Source organism: Chiloscyllium plagiosum, chromosome 13, assembly GCF_004010195.1.
Source record: "Chiloscyllium plagiosum isolate BGI_BamShark_2017 chromosome 13, ASM401019v2, whole genome shotgun sequence".
Classification (NCBI taxonomy): Eukaryota; Metazoa; Chordata; class Chondrichthyes; order Orectolobiformes; family Hemiscylliidae; genus Chiloscyllium; species Chiloscyllium plagiosum.
The window spans coordinates 35,884,523-35,899,337 of record NC_057722.1 but is presented as its reverse complement, the minus strand read 5'-3'; the positions used below and the strand labels follow the sequence as shown (position 1 = coordinate 35,899,337).

Genomic DNA, 14,815 nt, shown 5'->3' with positions numbered 1-14,815 from the left:
AAATAGGTTTAAAGAAAGGAGTTATAAATAGTTGTTTAATTTTCTCTTTAGAACTTAAAGAATAAAATTGTTAATTTTACTAAATCATAAGATCCGGGATAGTTCTTTGACATTTGAAATTTAACAGATTACAGCACAAGTTGAACGTTTTTATATGTGACTAGTTTAAATTATTAGAGGGGTTTACCCCATGTCATAACAATATCAGCACCTGCAAGTTACTCCCCAATACACATACCATCCTGTCTTAGAAAAATATTGCTTTTCCTTCAGTGTCCCTAAGTTAACATCCTAGAAGTGGATCCTTAATATCATGGTGGATCTGCTTGCACTAAAAGGAACACAGTAGTTCAAGTGAACAGCTCACCATCACCATCTCTGGCAACCGGAAATTGACAACAAATGCTGGCCCAGCCAGAAATGTTCACATTCCATGAATAAACTGCATATATTGTATGCATCTACCCTCTTGGCTGAAAGACCTCATGGAATAATGGAAATCTTACAGAACTAACTGGAGTTGCTGAGATATGTTTACTCCTTTAAGTGTCTGATCCAAAGACCTTCAAATTACAGACTTAGAACATTATGCATATGTTGTTAATGTTCATCTAATAGCATTTAACCAACCTATTATTTAGGGCTGGAAATGTGTTGCTGGAAAAGCGCAGCAGGTCAGGCAGCATCCAGGGAACAGGAGAATCGACGTTTCGGGCATAAGCCCTTCTTCAGGAATTCCTGAAGAAGGGCTTATGCCCGAAACGTTGATTCTCCTTTTCCCTAGATGCTGTCTGACCTGCTGTGCTGTTCCAGCAATAAAGTTTCAACCATGTGGAAAAGGTAGATTAGATTACTAGATTAGATTACTTACAATGTGGAAAAAAAGGCCCTTCGGCCCAATCAGTCCACACCAACCCGCAACCCATCCAGACTCATTCCCCTACGTTTACCCCTTCACCTAACACTACGGGCAATTTTAGCATGGCCAACTCACCTAACCTGCACATTTTTGGACTGTGGGAGGAAACTGGAGCACCTGGAGGAAACCCACGCAGACATGGGGAGAATGTGCAAACTCCACACAGTCAGTTGCCTGAGGCAGGAATTGAACCCAGGTCTCTGGTGCTGTGAGGCAGCAGTGCTAACCACTGCACCACCGTGCCGCCCCTGAACCATGGTAGGTTTACAATTTCAGAGCTTTTAAAACTTTCCATGTTTAGTTTTTGGAACTTTGTTTGATTAAGGTGTATTCAGATTGCTATTCCAAATTACATAGTGTCTTCACAATCTAAATTTTTTTGAAGCCTTCGTTTTATTGGGTAATCATGAGCTAGTCATTCTTAATTCAATTGCTTTTAAATTATTGGTTTCTGGAAGTTCTCTGAATTATGTAATTGATACTAACTTTATAGAAAATCAGGTACATTAACTTTGGCACTCTTTGGTGTGAATAGTAATTCTGCTGTATTTTGAAAACTATTTGTTCCATTCCTTTTTGTACTGAATTGTAGCTCTTGCTTTACTTTTTTTAGAGTTGACTTAATATTGCCTTGTAAGCTTTTCTTTATTTTTATTGCAGTATTTGATTACCAGCTTATTTTAATGCAGTTATTACATTCATAAAAATATACAGGTGTCTTGTTCTTTAAATATGGTTTCTGTTTTACAGAGCTATAATCATATCTGGAGGGCCAAGTTCTGTCTATGCAGAGGATGCTCCATGGTTTGATCCAGCGATATTTACAATTGGCAAACCAGTTCTTGGAATCTGCTATGGAATGCAGGTATTATGCACAAATTCAGATCATTCATATGTGTTAGTAAAGACTTGAAGCTGACCCAAAGCATTTTACTTTGATGTGTGCTTATCAGGGGTATTATGATATCACATAACTTAAACCTGTGCCGAGTTATGTAATAGTGACCTTCCACTGATGTGTTTTAATCCGGTGCCTTGGACATTTTATCTGCTCAGCAGTGGGCAAAACTTAATTTTATGCAGAAGGAAAATTTGAAACATAACTTGTTATCTTTCATTTGCACTCACACAGATGATGAATAAAGTTTTTGGAGGTACAGTGCACAGAAAGAATGTGAGAGAAGATGGTCTTTTTACTGTAAATGTGGACAACAGTTGTTCACTGTTCAGGTACTGATGATTTATTCTAATTCACATGTTTTTGACAAGCACTTAGTCTCTGGGTTATACAGTGTGAAGGGATTTTGTGGGACACAGACCAACACACACTGGCTTGTACAAACGTGTTGCGTGACACTGACAGACACGTAATCTGTGGGTTAAATAGTGTGAAAGGTTCACTGCTCACTCTGGATCATATGTTCTGAAGGGGTTCAGTGACAATGAGAGACACTGAGTTATAATTAAAAAAACTGTTGCTGGAGAGTCTTGCACTAGTTGGTACTAATAGATTCTTTTGACATTATATGACTATCTTTTGAATACTCAAAGACTGCTGATCATTTAGGCTATGCTTTTATGGCTAAATTGTTTATGCTTTTCTTAGTTTTTCTAAAAAGAGAATGAAAATAATCTCCAATAGAACCAGGAATTTCACATTGGCTTTTGTCATTAATGAACACAATCATCTTGTGTAATTTGTGATTTATTATCTAGTTTTCTGTATTTCTTCATTTTCCATCCATCAGAGGTCTACAGAAAGATGAGCTTGTTCTGCTCACACATGGTGACAGTGTGGACAAGGTGGCAGAGGGGTTCAAAGTCGTTGCACAATCTGGAAACATTGCAGCAGGTATAATTAGCAGTAAATAGCTTGCCAATCCCAGTTTAACTGTGTTTGCTTATGATATAAATGTAATGTGACAGACCCATTGTATTGGAATGAAAAGTCAGCATTTTATTCATACTGTGATCATAAGCAGAGTTTTGTTTTGTTCAAGAAGGGGAGTAGAGACAAGCCTGGAAATTATAGACCTGTGAACCTTACTTCAGTTGTAGGAAAAGTGTTGGAAAGGGCTATAAGAGAGAGGATTTATAATCATCTAGAGAGGAATATATTGATTCGGGATAGTCAACACAGTTTTGTGAAGAGTAAGTCATGCCTCAAACCTTTATTGAGTTCTTTGGAGAAGGTGACCAAACAGGGAGATGAAGGTAAGCAGTTGATGTGGTGTATATGGATTTCAGTAAGGCATTTGATAAGGTTCCCCACGGTAGGCTATTGCACAAATTACAGAGGCACGGGATTGAGTGTGATTTAGGGGTTTGGATCCGAAATTGGCTAGCTGGGAAATATTCATCCTGGAGTTCAGTTACTAGTGGCATACTGCATGAATCTGTTTTGGGTGCACTATTGTTTGCCCTCATCCAGGTCATTTGTATAAATGACATAGAAGGGTGGGTTAGTAAATTTGCAGATGACACTAAGGTCGATAGAGTTGTGGATAGTGACGAAGGATGTTGTAGGTTACAGAGGAACATGGATAAGCTGCAGAGCTGGTCTGAGAGGTGGCAAATGAAGTTTAATGTGGAAACATGTGAGGTGATTCACTTTGGATGGAGTAACAGGAATGCAGAGTACTGAGCTAATGGTAAGATTCTCGGCAGTGGAGATGAGCAGAGAGATTGGTGCATTGATCCTTGAAAATTGCCACTCAGTTTGATAGAGTTGTTCTTGGCAGAGTGATTGAGTTTCAGAACCACGAGGTCATGTTGCAGCTGTACAAAACTCTGGTGCAGCCACATTTGGACTATAGTGTGCGGTTCTGGTCACCGCGTTATAGGAAGAATGTGGAAGCTTTGAATAAGGTTCAGAGGAAATTTACAAGGATGTTGCCTCGTTTAGAGGGAATGTCTTATGAGGAAAGGCTGAGGAACTTGAGGCTATTTTTGTTAGAGAGAAGGTTGAGAGGTGACTTAATTGAGACATACAAGATAATCAGAGGGTTATCACTGTCCAACCTTTTTCCTTAAATGGTGATGGCTAGCACGAGAGGACATAGCTTTAAATTGAGCTTCAAATTTTGTTTGTTTGTCTGTTTCATTAAGATATAATAAAACTAAATCAACTAAATGATTTCAGACATTATCTTCCATCTTGAAATTGCTTTAAAATAAATTTCTGTTCCAGTTTGAGGTAATTAACTGACCTATCTATAATCCATAATGGAGTATCTGAATTTCCAGTGCAGTCTGTCTATCCATTCCAAAGTGAAAATGTGTACATGTTTGTGGGCAGTGAACTGTAATTGCCTATAGACAAGGCAGTAGAATTCAAAGTATAAGAAACTGCTTATTTTACCTTATTCGCTACACTTGTATGCTTTTCTGAAATGCATTACTTCAAAATTCTCTGGATTCAATTCATTTGATACTTTCCTGACCACATCACTGGTATCTTTCTACAGTCGACAGTCTTTCTGCTCACTATCAACCGATTTTACACTATCTGCAAACTATCATATATATCCCATACACTTTTATGTCTAAAGTAATTGATATCACTGTTAGCAAGGCACCTGCACTAAGCCCTGTCTTTGGTAGGTGCTGTACAACAATGTGCACAAGTATTGTGCACAAGAAGATAAAATGAGAGTAAATTTGATATGCTACACATATCTAATGGTTGGTTTCAGACAAGGATGAACAGAGCCTGGTGTGTGAGCTACACAGCTTTTTTTTTGTTAAAGTGTCACTTTTCTATCCTTTGTTCCATGCTAATGTGTGTTTTTCGGGCATTAGGTGCTCCACTCTGGTACTAGAACCAAGGAGCTGTGTGTGATTAACTAGTCGGTGATTTCCCCACAAAGAATTGAGCTTAAAAATGTAGACGTTGACTGGTGCAAACTTATTTTCTATCATTGAATAACGCAACTGTATTTGTTTTTTTAATGTAAAGTTCTTTTTAAGGGACATGCTTTGAACTGCTTAGTTTATGGAAATAAAAGCAAATAAGAATGTGGAGTATTTGAAGAAATTTACACTTGGTCCTGTGCAAAGGAATAATTTTAAAAATGCAAATGTTGATTTTACTGTTAAACTGTCTATAGCCATCGCAAATGAATCCAAGAAACTCTATGGTGTTCAGTTCCACCCAGAAGTGGATTTGACAGAGCATGGGAGAGACATTTTGAAGAATTTCTTGTTTGATATTGCTGGATGCAGTGGGACATTCACAGTCCAGAGCAGAGAAGTAGAATGCATCCGAGAAATACAAAATAAAGTAGGACATTCCAAAGTTTTGGTAAGTTTTTTTTATTATTAGTGTAAAATTCCTACAAAAATGAAAATTTTCTTTTCATGACTTTGAACACGTTTGTGTTAAACAGAATTGGGTTTCACAGTTTAGAATTCTGACTGTTGTCATTTGATCCATAGGTACTGCTGAGTGGTGGAGTAGATTCTACTGTGTGTACAGCTTTATTGAATAAAGCTCTGAACCAAGATCAAGTAATAGCTGTTCATATAGACAATGGTTTCATGCGAAAAAGAGAGAGTCAGTCTGTTGAAGAAGCCTTGAAGAAACTTGGTATTAAAGTTAAAGGTAAAGTTGCAAAATGACATGTGATTAATTTTAATGATCAGTAATACTGTAAAATTTATCATATAGATGGAACATGTTAATCAGGAATATTTAAAGACCTACCTGTATAGTAGAGCATAACACACAAATTTAAAAAGGCCATTAAAGCCACAGAAAGTTTTTAGTTTAGATTCACTAAGGTGACAAAAAGGCTTAAGATGCTAGATCTGTTTCCATTGCTAAGGTGATATAATTGTTTAGAATTGTGAAAGATTGTGGTAAAATAAATAGAAAAAATGTGTACTGAAAAGAAAAAGCACATCAATTTAAAGTAAACTGGCAAGAAGGAACCAAAATTGGTTCAGTGCCTGGAAGCTAAGGATATTGATCAGTATTTTTCTGACTGTTTGTTTGCAATCTAGTTCTGCAGGACTTAGTGTGTAGGTACCTTGCTAACCATGATATCAATTACTTTAGACTTAAGTGTATGGGATATGATATAGTTTGCAGATAGTGGAAAATTGGTTGATAGTGAGCAGAAAGGCTGTCGACTTAAGGATGTGGTCAAGAAAGTATCAAATGAATTGAATCCAGAGAATTTTGAGGTAATGCATTTCAGAAAACCATATAAGGGTAGTGAAAAAATGGCAGTTAATGAGAATTTTAAAAGGATGCAGGGTTTTTGTAGTGCTTTCCAATAGATCCCAGAAGTAGCAAGGCTGATTAAGGGTACAGGATAGTTTTTTCAGCTGATGCAGAAACAGGCCAAATAGCTTTCTTCTGTCCTTTAAATTTCTACGTTCAGAACCAGTTTTCGATTGGCATGTGTAAATGAGGGGCAATAAAACTGGTGGTTCTGTCATAAAAATGTTCCATATTTGATTCATTTGAGTACAGCCAGTTGAGGTTTGTCGTAAGTTCATGTAATGCCAGCAGAAGTTTGTAGAATTCCCCAGTATTCCTATGCTTTGTGCTTTATATGCCAATCGGAAACAAAAATTGTTTGTACTTTTTTTTTCCCTGTATCAGTATTTATTTATACCACTTACCCTGCTATCCTGAATTCCTATTTGGCTAAGTTGTGCTCTAAAAGTATTGCCAATCATTAGTACAACAAACAAAATAGTGGTCCAAGTTGTTACAATAAGTTTCTTTTAAAATTTACAGTGGTTAATGCAGCACATGCATTCTACAACGGTACAACAACTCTGCCAATTTCAGAAGAAGACAGAACTCCCAGAAAGAGAATAAGTAAGACCCTAAATATGACGACAAATCCTGAAGAGAAAAGAAAAATAATAGGGGATACTTTTGTGAAGGTATATTTAGAATTAACTTTTTAGCATTAACTAAATTGATTCTGTTTCCCAATGCTCAAATATTTTGATTGAACTTTGTGCATGCTGTATTTCAATGAAAGGTGAAAGGCACAATTTTTAAAAAAAATTTGCTTTATCCTAGATTGCAAATGAGGTAATTGGAGAAATGAATCTGAAGCCTGAAGAAGTGTATCTTGCTCAAGGTACTTTGAGGCCAGATTTAATTGAAAGTGCTTCATTAGAGGCAAGCGGGAAAGCTGATGTCATCAAAACTCATCACAATGATACTGAACTGATAAGAAAATTGAGGGAAGAGGTCAGTGATATCTTTCAATATTTCTCTAACAGTTTGGTTCATAGGGATGAACTTATTCTGAGGCTTCATTTGATAATTTTATTTAAACCATATTCTATCTCTTCGTATTCAAGCCTGCATTAGTGAGCTATTGTGTATTTACAAGTGTCCCATGATGTCAAATGTGTTTAATCTCAAAACTATTTAAAAAGTACATAACTGTGGATCTTTTATTTTGCAGGGTAAAGTGATTGAGCCCCTAAAAGATTTCCACAAAGATGAAGTGAGAGCATTAGGCAGAGAGCTGGGTCTTCCTGAAGATGTAGTTTTGAGACATCCATTCCCAGGTGAACTTAATACACATTACTGCCCTTATTAAATGAGAACTCATTCCGTTTTGTACCTAACTTCATAAGTAATTTCTGGTTTATGTTGGCTGTTTTTTAAAGGACCTGGTCTTGCTATTAGAATAATCTGTGCTGATGAGCCATACATTTGCAAAGACTTTGCGGAAACTAATAACATTTTGAAAATAGTAGCTGATTTTTCTGCAAGTGTGAAAAAGGTAAGTTACAGAGAATATTCCTTGCCCCTTTCAATAAAATTTATTAGTGAATACTTCATTCTTGACTTCAAACACCATTTGCCAATTCCGTTTTAACATGGCAAACATCTGTCAGATGCAGTTTGTTTATATGCAATAAAAGATAATCTATCTCACCTATGTATAACACTTTTCACACTTTCTTACATTGCCCCATGATGACAACTTACAAAGTCCTAACTTTCAAAGCTAAATCATTTACTGATAAGGCTTCATTAACAACAAAGGCTATAGATACTTCAGTCATTGTGCATGCTGATTGTCTTGTGGTAGGCTCACACCATAATTTGCTCTGAAAATATATTAGGATGTGCTATAATGAGCATATGAGATTATCTAGAGCAATCAGCATCTTGTACATGCTGAAGGGCTTGAAACAGAATTAACTATTATTTTGTGTTTCCATATGTTGAACGATTTGTTAAATTTCAACATTGATTGTAATGGAGTTAAATTTTGTTATGTAACTATTTCTCGTTATTTGTAATTGGAACACTGTGAAAGGGCATAAGTTTACAATGGCTGTCTAATGATACATATCCCGGTGTCTGGTTTGGTTGAATCTCAGAAAACTACAAGATTAAAGCATGGCTGGTCTGAGAGTCAGGGTGAGGCTGTTATTTCTGTGCAGACGAAGACTGTTTGTGGAATGATTGATTGTAAATAAATTGTTACAAATCAGCTGCATTTGATTATAACACTGCAACGCTTTCAAATATATGGAGTTGACTTATTGGAAACCTAATCTAAACAGTATCAAAACCTGCTGAGTATTTGAGTACTTTTGTGATTCTAAACCATGGTGTAAAGCAGGGTGTGTAAATAAGAGTCATAGAGTCCCAGTTTATAGCACTGGGAACAAACTCTTCAGTCGAACTCATACCAACCAGATAATGATTTGGATACGTATAAAGTAGCTGTGGTTTGTAAGTTTGCAGATGACACCAAAATTGATGTGGTGGACAATGAAGAAAGTTATGTCAGAGTACAATGGGAGCTTGATCAGATGGGCCAATGGACTGAGGAGTGACAGATGGAATTTAATTGAGATAAATGTGAGTTGTATTTTGGTAAGGCAAATCAGGCTAGGATTTGAATAGTTAATGGTAGAGCCCTGGGGAATGTTGCTGAACAAAGAGCCCTACAGGGTGGAAATGCATATTTCTTTGAAAATGGAGTCACAGGGTAGTGAAGAAAGCATTTGGTACGCTCGCCTTCGTTGGTCGGTGTATTGAATGTAGGAGTTGGGATGTTTTGTTGCAGCTGATGGTTGACCGGCATGGACGAGTTGGACCGAAGGGTCTGTTTCCTTGCTGTATAACTATGACTCAATATAAAGAACTGGGAGCAGGAATAGACCTCTGGCCCTTTGAACCTGCTCTGTCATGGGTCATCTTTTCGTGGCCTCAGCTCCACTTACCTGCTCTCTCAGTATAACTCTTAATTCCTAAACATATTTAGTCCCATTTGCCATCATTTGGCCCATATCCCTCTTAAACACTCCCTATCATTGTACCTATCCAGATGTCTTTTTAAATCTTGAGATTGTACCCACCTACTCAACCATGTCGGGCAGCTTGTTCCATACATACCACCCTCTGCATGGAAAATGTTGCCCCTCGGGTCCTTTTTAAATAATTCCCTTCCCACCTTAAACCTATGCCCTTTAGTTTTGGACTCTTCTACCTTAGGGAAAAGACCTTTGCTAGTCACCCTATCCATGCCCTTCATGATTTTATAAACCTCTGTAAGGTCACCCCTCAACCTTCTACACTCCCAGGGAAATAAAACCCCACCCTATTTAGCATCTCCCTTGAGCTCAAAATAAGGCAGTATACTTTACATGAAAATTAAAGTTACCCATGATAATTGGGAAAGTCACTTGACAAATGTAACCACAAGAAATATTTCCTAGAATATATACATAGTTTCCTCTAACAGTATGTTGTGTACCAGGCTGGGAATCAGGCTGTTTTGGATCTGGTTATATTTAATGAAGCAAGTTTAATAAATAATGTCAGAACAAAAGATCCCAGAGGAAACAGTGACCGTAACATGGTGTGCTTAGCATTCGGTTTGGGAGCAAGAAACTAATCAGAAACAACTACGCTAAACTTAAATGAGCGTAATTACATAGAAGTGAGGGAAGGAGGCAGAAAGCAGGTAACTGTTGGGCGATTAGTCTCTTTTCTATTTTTGGAGAAGTCTTGGATTCAATTATTAAGGAAGTAATACCAAGACATTTGGAAAAATCACAATCTGATCCAACATATTTAGCATGGCTTCATTAAAGGGTAATTGTATCCAACTAATCAAATTTTTTTGAGGAAAACTCAACCGAAGTGGATGGATGGGCTCCAGGCTAATGGTGAGGAAATAGTGTTCTTGCAGGTTGGCAACATGTGACCAGTGGGTATATAGTCAGGATGTGAGTGGGCAAAAATTTGGATGATGCTGAAATATAATCTGGGAAAATCTGAAGTTATGTATTTTAGCAGGAGGAATGCAATAGCTGAATATTAAATAGAGAGACTACAGAATGCTGCTGCACAGAGGGATTTGGGGCTGCTTGTGCATGAATCTCAATGTCAATAACCAAGTTCACTGGGTAATAGGAAAAGCAAATGAATGCCTTGCCTTTATTTCAGAGAAATGGAGAATAGAGGACTCAGGTTTAAATTAGACAAGGTACTATTCAGAGCATACCTGGAATACCATGAACTGTTTTGGTTCCCTTTATTCTAAGGAAAGATATACTGGCATAGCAGGCAGTGACAGTGCAGAGAAGGTTCACCTATGTTGATCCCAGGCATGAAGAGACCATCTTATGAGCAGGCGCTGATACTCCAACTTTTCTGAGGAAGGGTCACCAGACCCGAAACGTTAACTTTGATTACTCTTCAGAGGTTCTGCCAGACCTGCTGAACTTTTCCAGACAACTTCTGTTTTGGGTTCCGAACAGCATCTGCCGTTCGTTCTTTTTTTTAACTTAAAGATTCTTGGGGGACTTGACAGAGTAGAAGCGGAGAGCTTAGTCCTAAACACTCCTACAAAGGGAAACAAAAGGTTTAATCTGAATACGGGTTCAACCATTTCAGGCAAATAATTTCTCCTCTGAGGAATATGAATCAATAATGAAAGACTGATTTCTAATCAGTGAGGCAAGCTGATCATGTGGATAAGGCAGGAAAGTGGAGTTAGGTACTATATGATCAGCCATGATCTCATTGACTGGCAGAGCAGTCTCATTGGGCCAAATGGCCCTTTTCTGCTCCAAAGTCTTATGGTTTCAAAGCACTGGCAATCGTTAACTTGGTGAATTCCAACATCATTTTTTGACGTTAAAGGATGACAGGTTGTGGTTAGATGCATAAAGATTCTCTTTTTTTCAGTGGAGATCTCTGTGGAGTAATACAGAAGTCCTGAAAAATTGTGAATTTGAGTTAGATAATGCCATAGTAACCCTGCTATGGTGCTTTGTACTTTCAGCACCATACAATTGACATGAGCAACAGATTACAAGAATGCTGTTGTGACACACTGTTTCAGAAGTTTGATGCTAAGTCTACAACCCAAAGAGAAATATTGTACCCTTTTTCAATTATAACATAAACTACTCATAATTTATTACAGAATTCTGATAAACACATGTTGTCATGGGTTAAAGATAACAGTATCAAAAGCAGTGGTGTAGATGGATATAAATATCATAGAAACATTTTATAATTCTTTTAGCCAATCATAGCTTTGCTGAAGTTGATGCATTTGGAAGGACCATTGTGAAAAATAGTACATTTTAAAATTAATAGCATTTCTTAAATCGTGGATGAGCCGCGACGAGTTCCAGGTTCCCAGATTTGAAAAATGGGATAGGGTGAGTTGATGGTTATAGAATGTGGTTTACTTTCATTTGTAAAGAAGTACAGATTATAAAAGTGGAGCAAATAATGTTGGAGGTATCATGTGAACAGTTCTGGGCACAACGCTTCAAGAATGTTCTAAAGGCCTTAGAAAGGAGATGCCGAGAAGTTTGCAAGGATGAGAAAGTTGGGGAAAGTTAAAGCTTTTTAATCTTGTCTGTTCCTCCGAGAACAATGGTCTGTTGAATGAATGCTTCTAAGAAAGATTTTGAAAGATTAGGTAGAGGAAGAATTGTTCATTTAGCAAGTAAGTCATTAACTTAAGACCAAAGATTCAAGTTAATTAGTGGAAGATCTAAATGGCAGATGAATAGGAATACTTTACTGATGTATCTTCAGACTTTACCTCAAATGATGGACTCTGAATCCATAAATGTTTAATCGAGAATTATTTAAGTACCTGAAGCTATGAGCATTTGTGTTCTGGCAACACTAAAATGTGGGGCAAAGTGTACCTGCTGTTTGAAAGCACTTGGACTGATACAAAAGGTGACCATTGTAATATTCTGTAATATTGAAAAAGAAATGCCAAAAAATGTATTTTCTTGCATTAAAACCGTTACAAGATTATTTATGACTTTACATGTTGAGGGTATATCAAAGGATTTATGCTAGTTTTCACCAAAGAATGTGTTTGCAGAAAATGTGAATCTAGGGATGTTGGGAAGTCATGGTACTATGTTTTTCTACAGCCGCACACGCTATTACAAAGAGTCAAGTCCTGTACAAGTGATGAAGAGCAAGAAAAATTGATGCAAATTACAAGCCTGCATTCACTTAATGCTTTTCTTCTGCCAATTAAAACTGTTGGAGTACAGGTTAGTGTTGCATTGTAAATATTGAAGAAGTCAAATGTCATAAAGTTTGTTTTATTCTTTTGAATCAAATTGAATCTTTAAATTATTATGGCCTGGAAATGAAAAGTGAATTGGTGGACTATTGAATTTAATATACTTGGCATTTTTGAACTACTCAGTATGTAAGTTAGCCTGCTGAGCTGGAAGGTTTGTTTCAGACGTTTTGTCACCATGACTAGGTAACATCATAAGTGAGAGTCTCTGGTGAAGTGCTGGTGGTATGTCCTGCCTCTCTCTTTATACGTCTTGGTTTCTTAAGGGAGAGGCAGGACGTTTAAATAGGGCAGTTAGGCAGGAATTTAAAAAGGAGGTCCCCGAGAGTAGTAATATCTGGATTACTCCTGGTGCTACGATCGAGTGAGGGCAGGAATAGGAGGATAGAGCAGGTGAATGCATGGCTGAGGAGCTGGTGTATGGGAGAGGGATTCACATTTTTGGATCATTGGAATGTCTTTTGGGGTAGGAGTGACCAGTACAAGAAGGACGGATTGCGTCTAAATTGGAAGGGGACAACTGGCAGGGAAACTTGCTAGAGCTGCTCAGGAGGATTTAAACGAGTAAGTTGAGGGGGGACACAGGGATATAGTGAGGAAAGAGGGCAATCTGAGACTGGTACAGTTAAGAACAGAAGTGAGTCAAACAGTCAGGTTAGGCAGGGACAAGGTAGGTCTAAAAAATTGCATTTATTTAAATGCAAGAGGCCTAACAGGGAAGGCAGATGAACTCAGGCATGGTTAGGAACATGGGACTGGGATATCATAGCAATTGCAGAAACATGGCTCAGGGATGGGCAGAACTGGCAGGATACAAATGTTACAGGAAGGATAGAAAGGGAGGCAAGAGAGGAGGGGGAGTGGCGTTTTCGATAAGGGATAGCATTACAGTTGTGCTGAGGGAGGATATTCCTGGAAGTACATCCAGGGAAGTTATTTGGGTGGAACTGAGAAATAAGAAAGGGATGATCACCTTATTGGGATTGTATTATAGAACCCTCCAATAGTCAGAGGGAAATTGAGAAACAAACTTGTAAGGAGATCTCAGCTAATAGGGTGGTTATGGTAGGGGATTTTAATTTTCCAAACATTGACTGGGACTGCCATAGTGTTAAAGGTTTAGATGGAGAGGAATTTCTTAAGTGTGTACAAGACAATTTTCTGATTCAGTATGTGGATGTACCTACTAGAGAAGGAGCAAAACTTGACCTATTCTTGGGAAATAAGGCAGGGCAGGTGACTGAGGTGTCAGTGGGGGCGCACTTTGGGGTCAGCGACCATAATTCTATTTGTTTTAAAATAGTGATGGAAAAGGATAGACCAGAGCTAAAAGTTGAAGCTCTAAACAGAGGGAAGGCCAATTTTGATGGTATTAGACAAGAACTTTTGATGGCTGTCTAGGGGCAGATTTTCGCAGGTAAAGGGACAGCTGGAGGATGGGAAGCCTTTAGAAATGAAATAATGAGAATCCAGAGAAAGTATATTCCTGTTAGGGTGAAAGGAAAGGCTGGTAGTTATAGGAAATGCTGGATGACTAAAGAAATTGAGGGTTTGGTTAAGAAAAAGAAGGAAGCATATGTAAAGTATACACAGGATAGATTGAGTGAATCCTTAGAGTATAAAGGCAGTAGGAGTATACTTAAGATGGAAATCAGGAGGGCAAAAAGAGGACATGCGATAGCTTTTGCCAATACAGTTAAGGAGAATCCAAAGGATTTTTACAAATACATTAAGGACAAATGGTAACTAGGGAGAGAATAGGGCCCCTCAAAGATCAGCAAGGTGGCCTTTGTGTGGAGCCGCAGAAAATGGGGGAGATACTAAACAAGTATTTTGCATCAATATTTACTGTGGAAAAGGATATGGAAGGTATAGACTGTAGGGAAGTAGATGGTGACAACTTTCAAAATGTCCATATTACAGAGGAGGAAGTGCTGGATGTCTTGAAACGGTTAAAAGTAGATAAATCCCCAGGACCTGATCAGGTGTACCCTAGAACTCTGTGGGAAACTAGAGAAGTGATTGCTGGGCCTCTTGCTGAGATATTTGTATCATCGATAGTCACAGGTGAGATGCTGGATTACTGGAGCTTGGCTAACGTGGTGCCACTGTTTAAGAAGTGTAGTAAGGACAAGCCAGGGAACTATAGACCAGTGAGCCTGATGTCGGTGGTGGGCAAGTTGTTGGAGGGAATCCTGAGGGACAGGGTGCACATGTATTTGGAAAGGCAAAGACTAATTAGGGATAGTCAACATGGCTTTGTGAGTGGGACATGTCTCTCAAAATTGAGTTTTTTGAAGAAGTAACAAAGAGGATTGATGAGGGC

General features: G+C 38.0%; 1 protein-coding gene across 4 annotated transcripts in view; it reads left to right on the top strand.

Annotated features, from left to right (window-relative positions):
• Positions 1-14,815, top strand: part of gmps (guanine monophosphate synthase) — a 30,023-nt gene that overhangs the window by 8,939 nt on the left and 6,269 nt on the right. For all 4 annotated transcript variants that reach the window (XM_043702181.1, XM_043702183.1, XM_043702182.1 and 1 more), the window contains 10 exons: positions 1,670-1,784; positions 2,052-2,149; positions 2,668-2,771; positions 5,029-5,222; positions 5,357-5,522; positions 6,669-6,820; positions 6,963-7,136; positions 7,357-7,462; positions 7,565-7,680; positions 12,332-12,457. In XM_043702181.1, the coding sequence (XP_043558116.1) occupies positions 1,670-1,784; positions 2,052-2,149; positions 2,668-2,771; positions 5,029-5,222; positions 5,357-5,522; positions 6,669-6,820; positions 6,963-7,136; positions 7,357-7,462; positions 7,565-7,680; positions 12,332-12,457 (1,351 nt within the window). The remainder of the gene's footprint in view (positions 1-1,669; positions 1,785-2,051; positions 2,150-2,667; positions 2,772-5,028; positions 5,223-5,356; positions 5,523-6,668; positions 6,821-6,962; positions 7,137-7,356; positions 7,463-7,564; positions 7,681-12,331; positions 12,458-14,815) is intronic.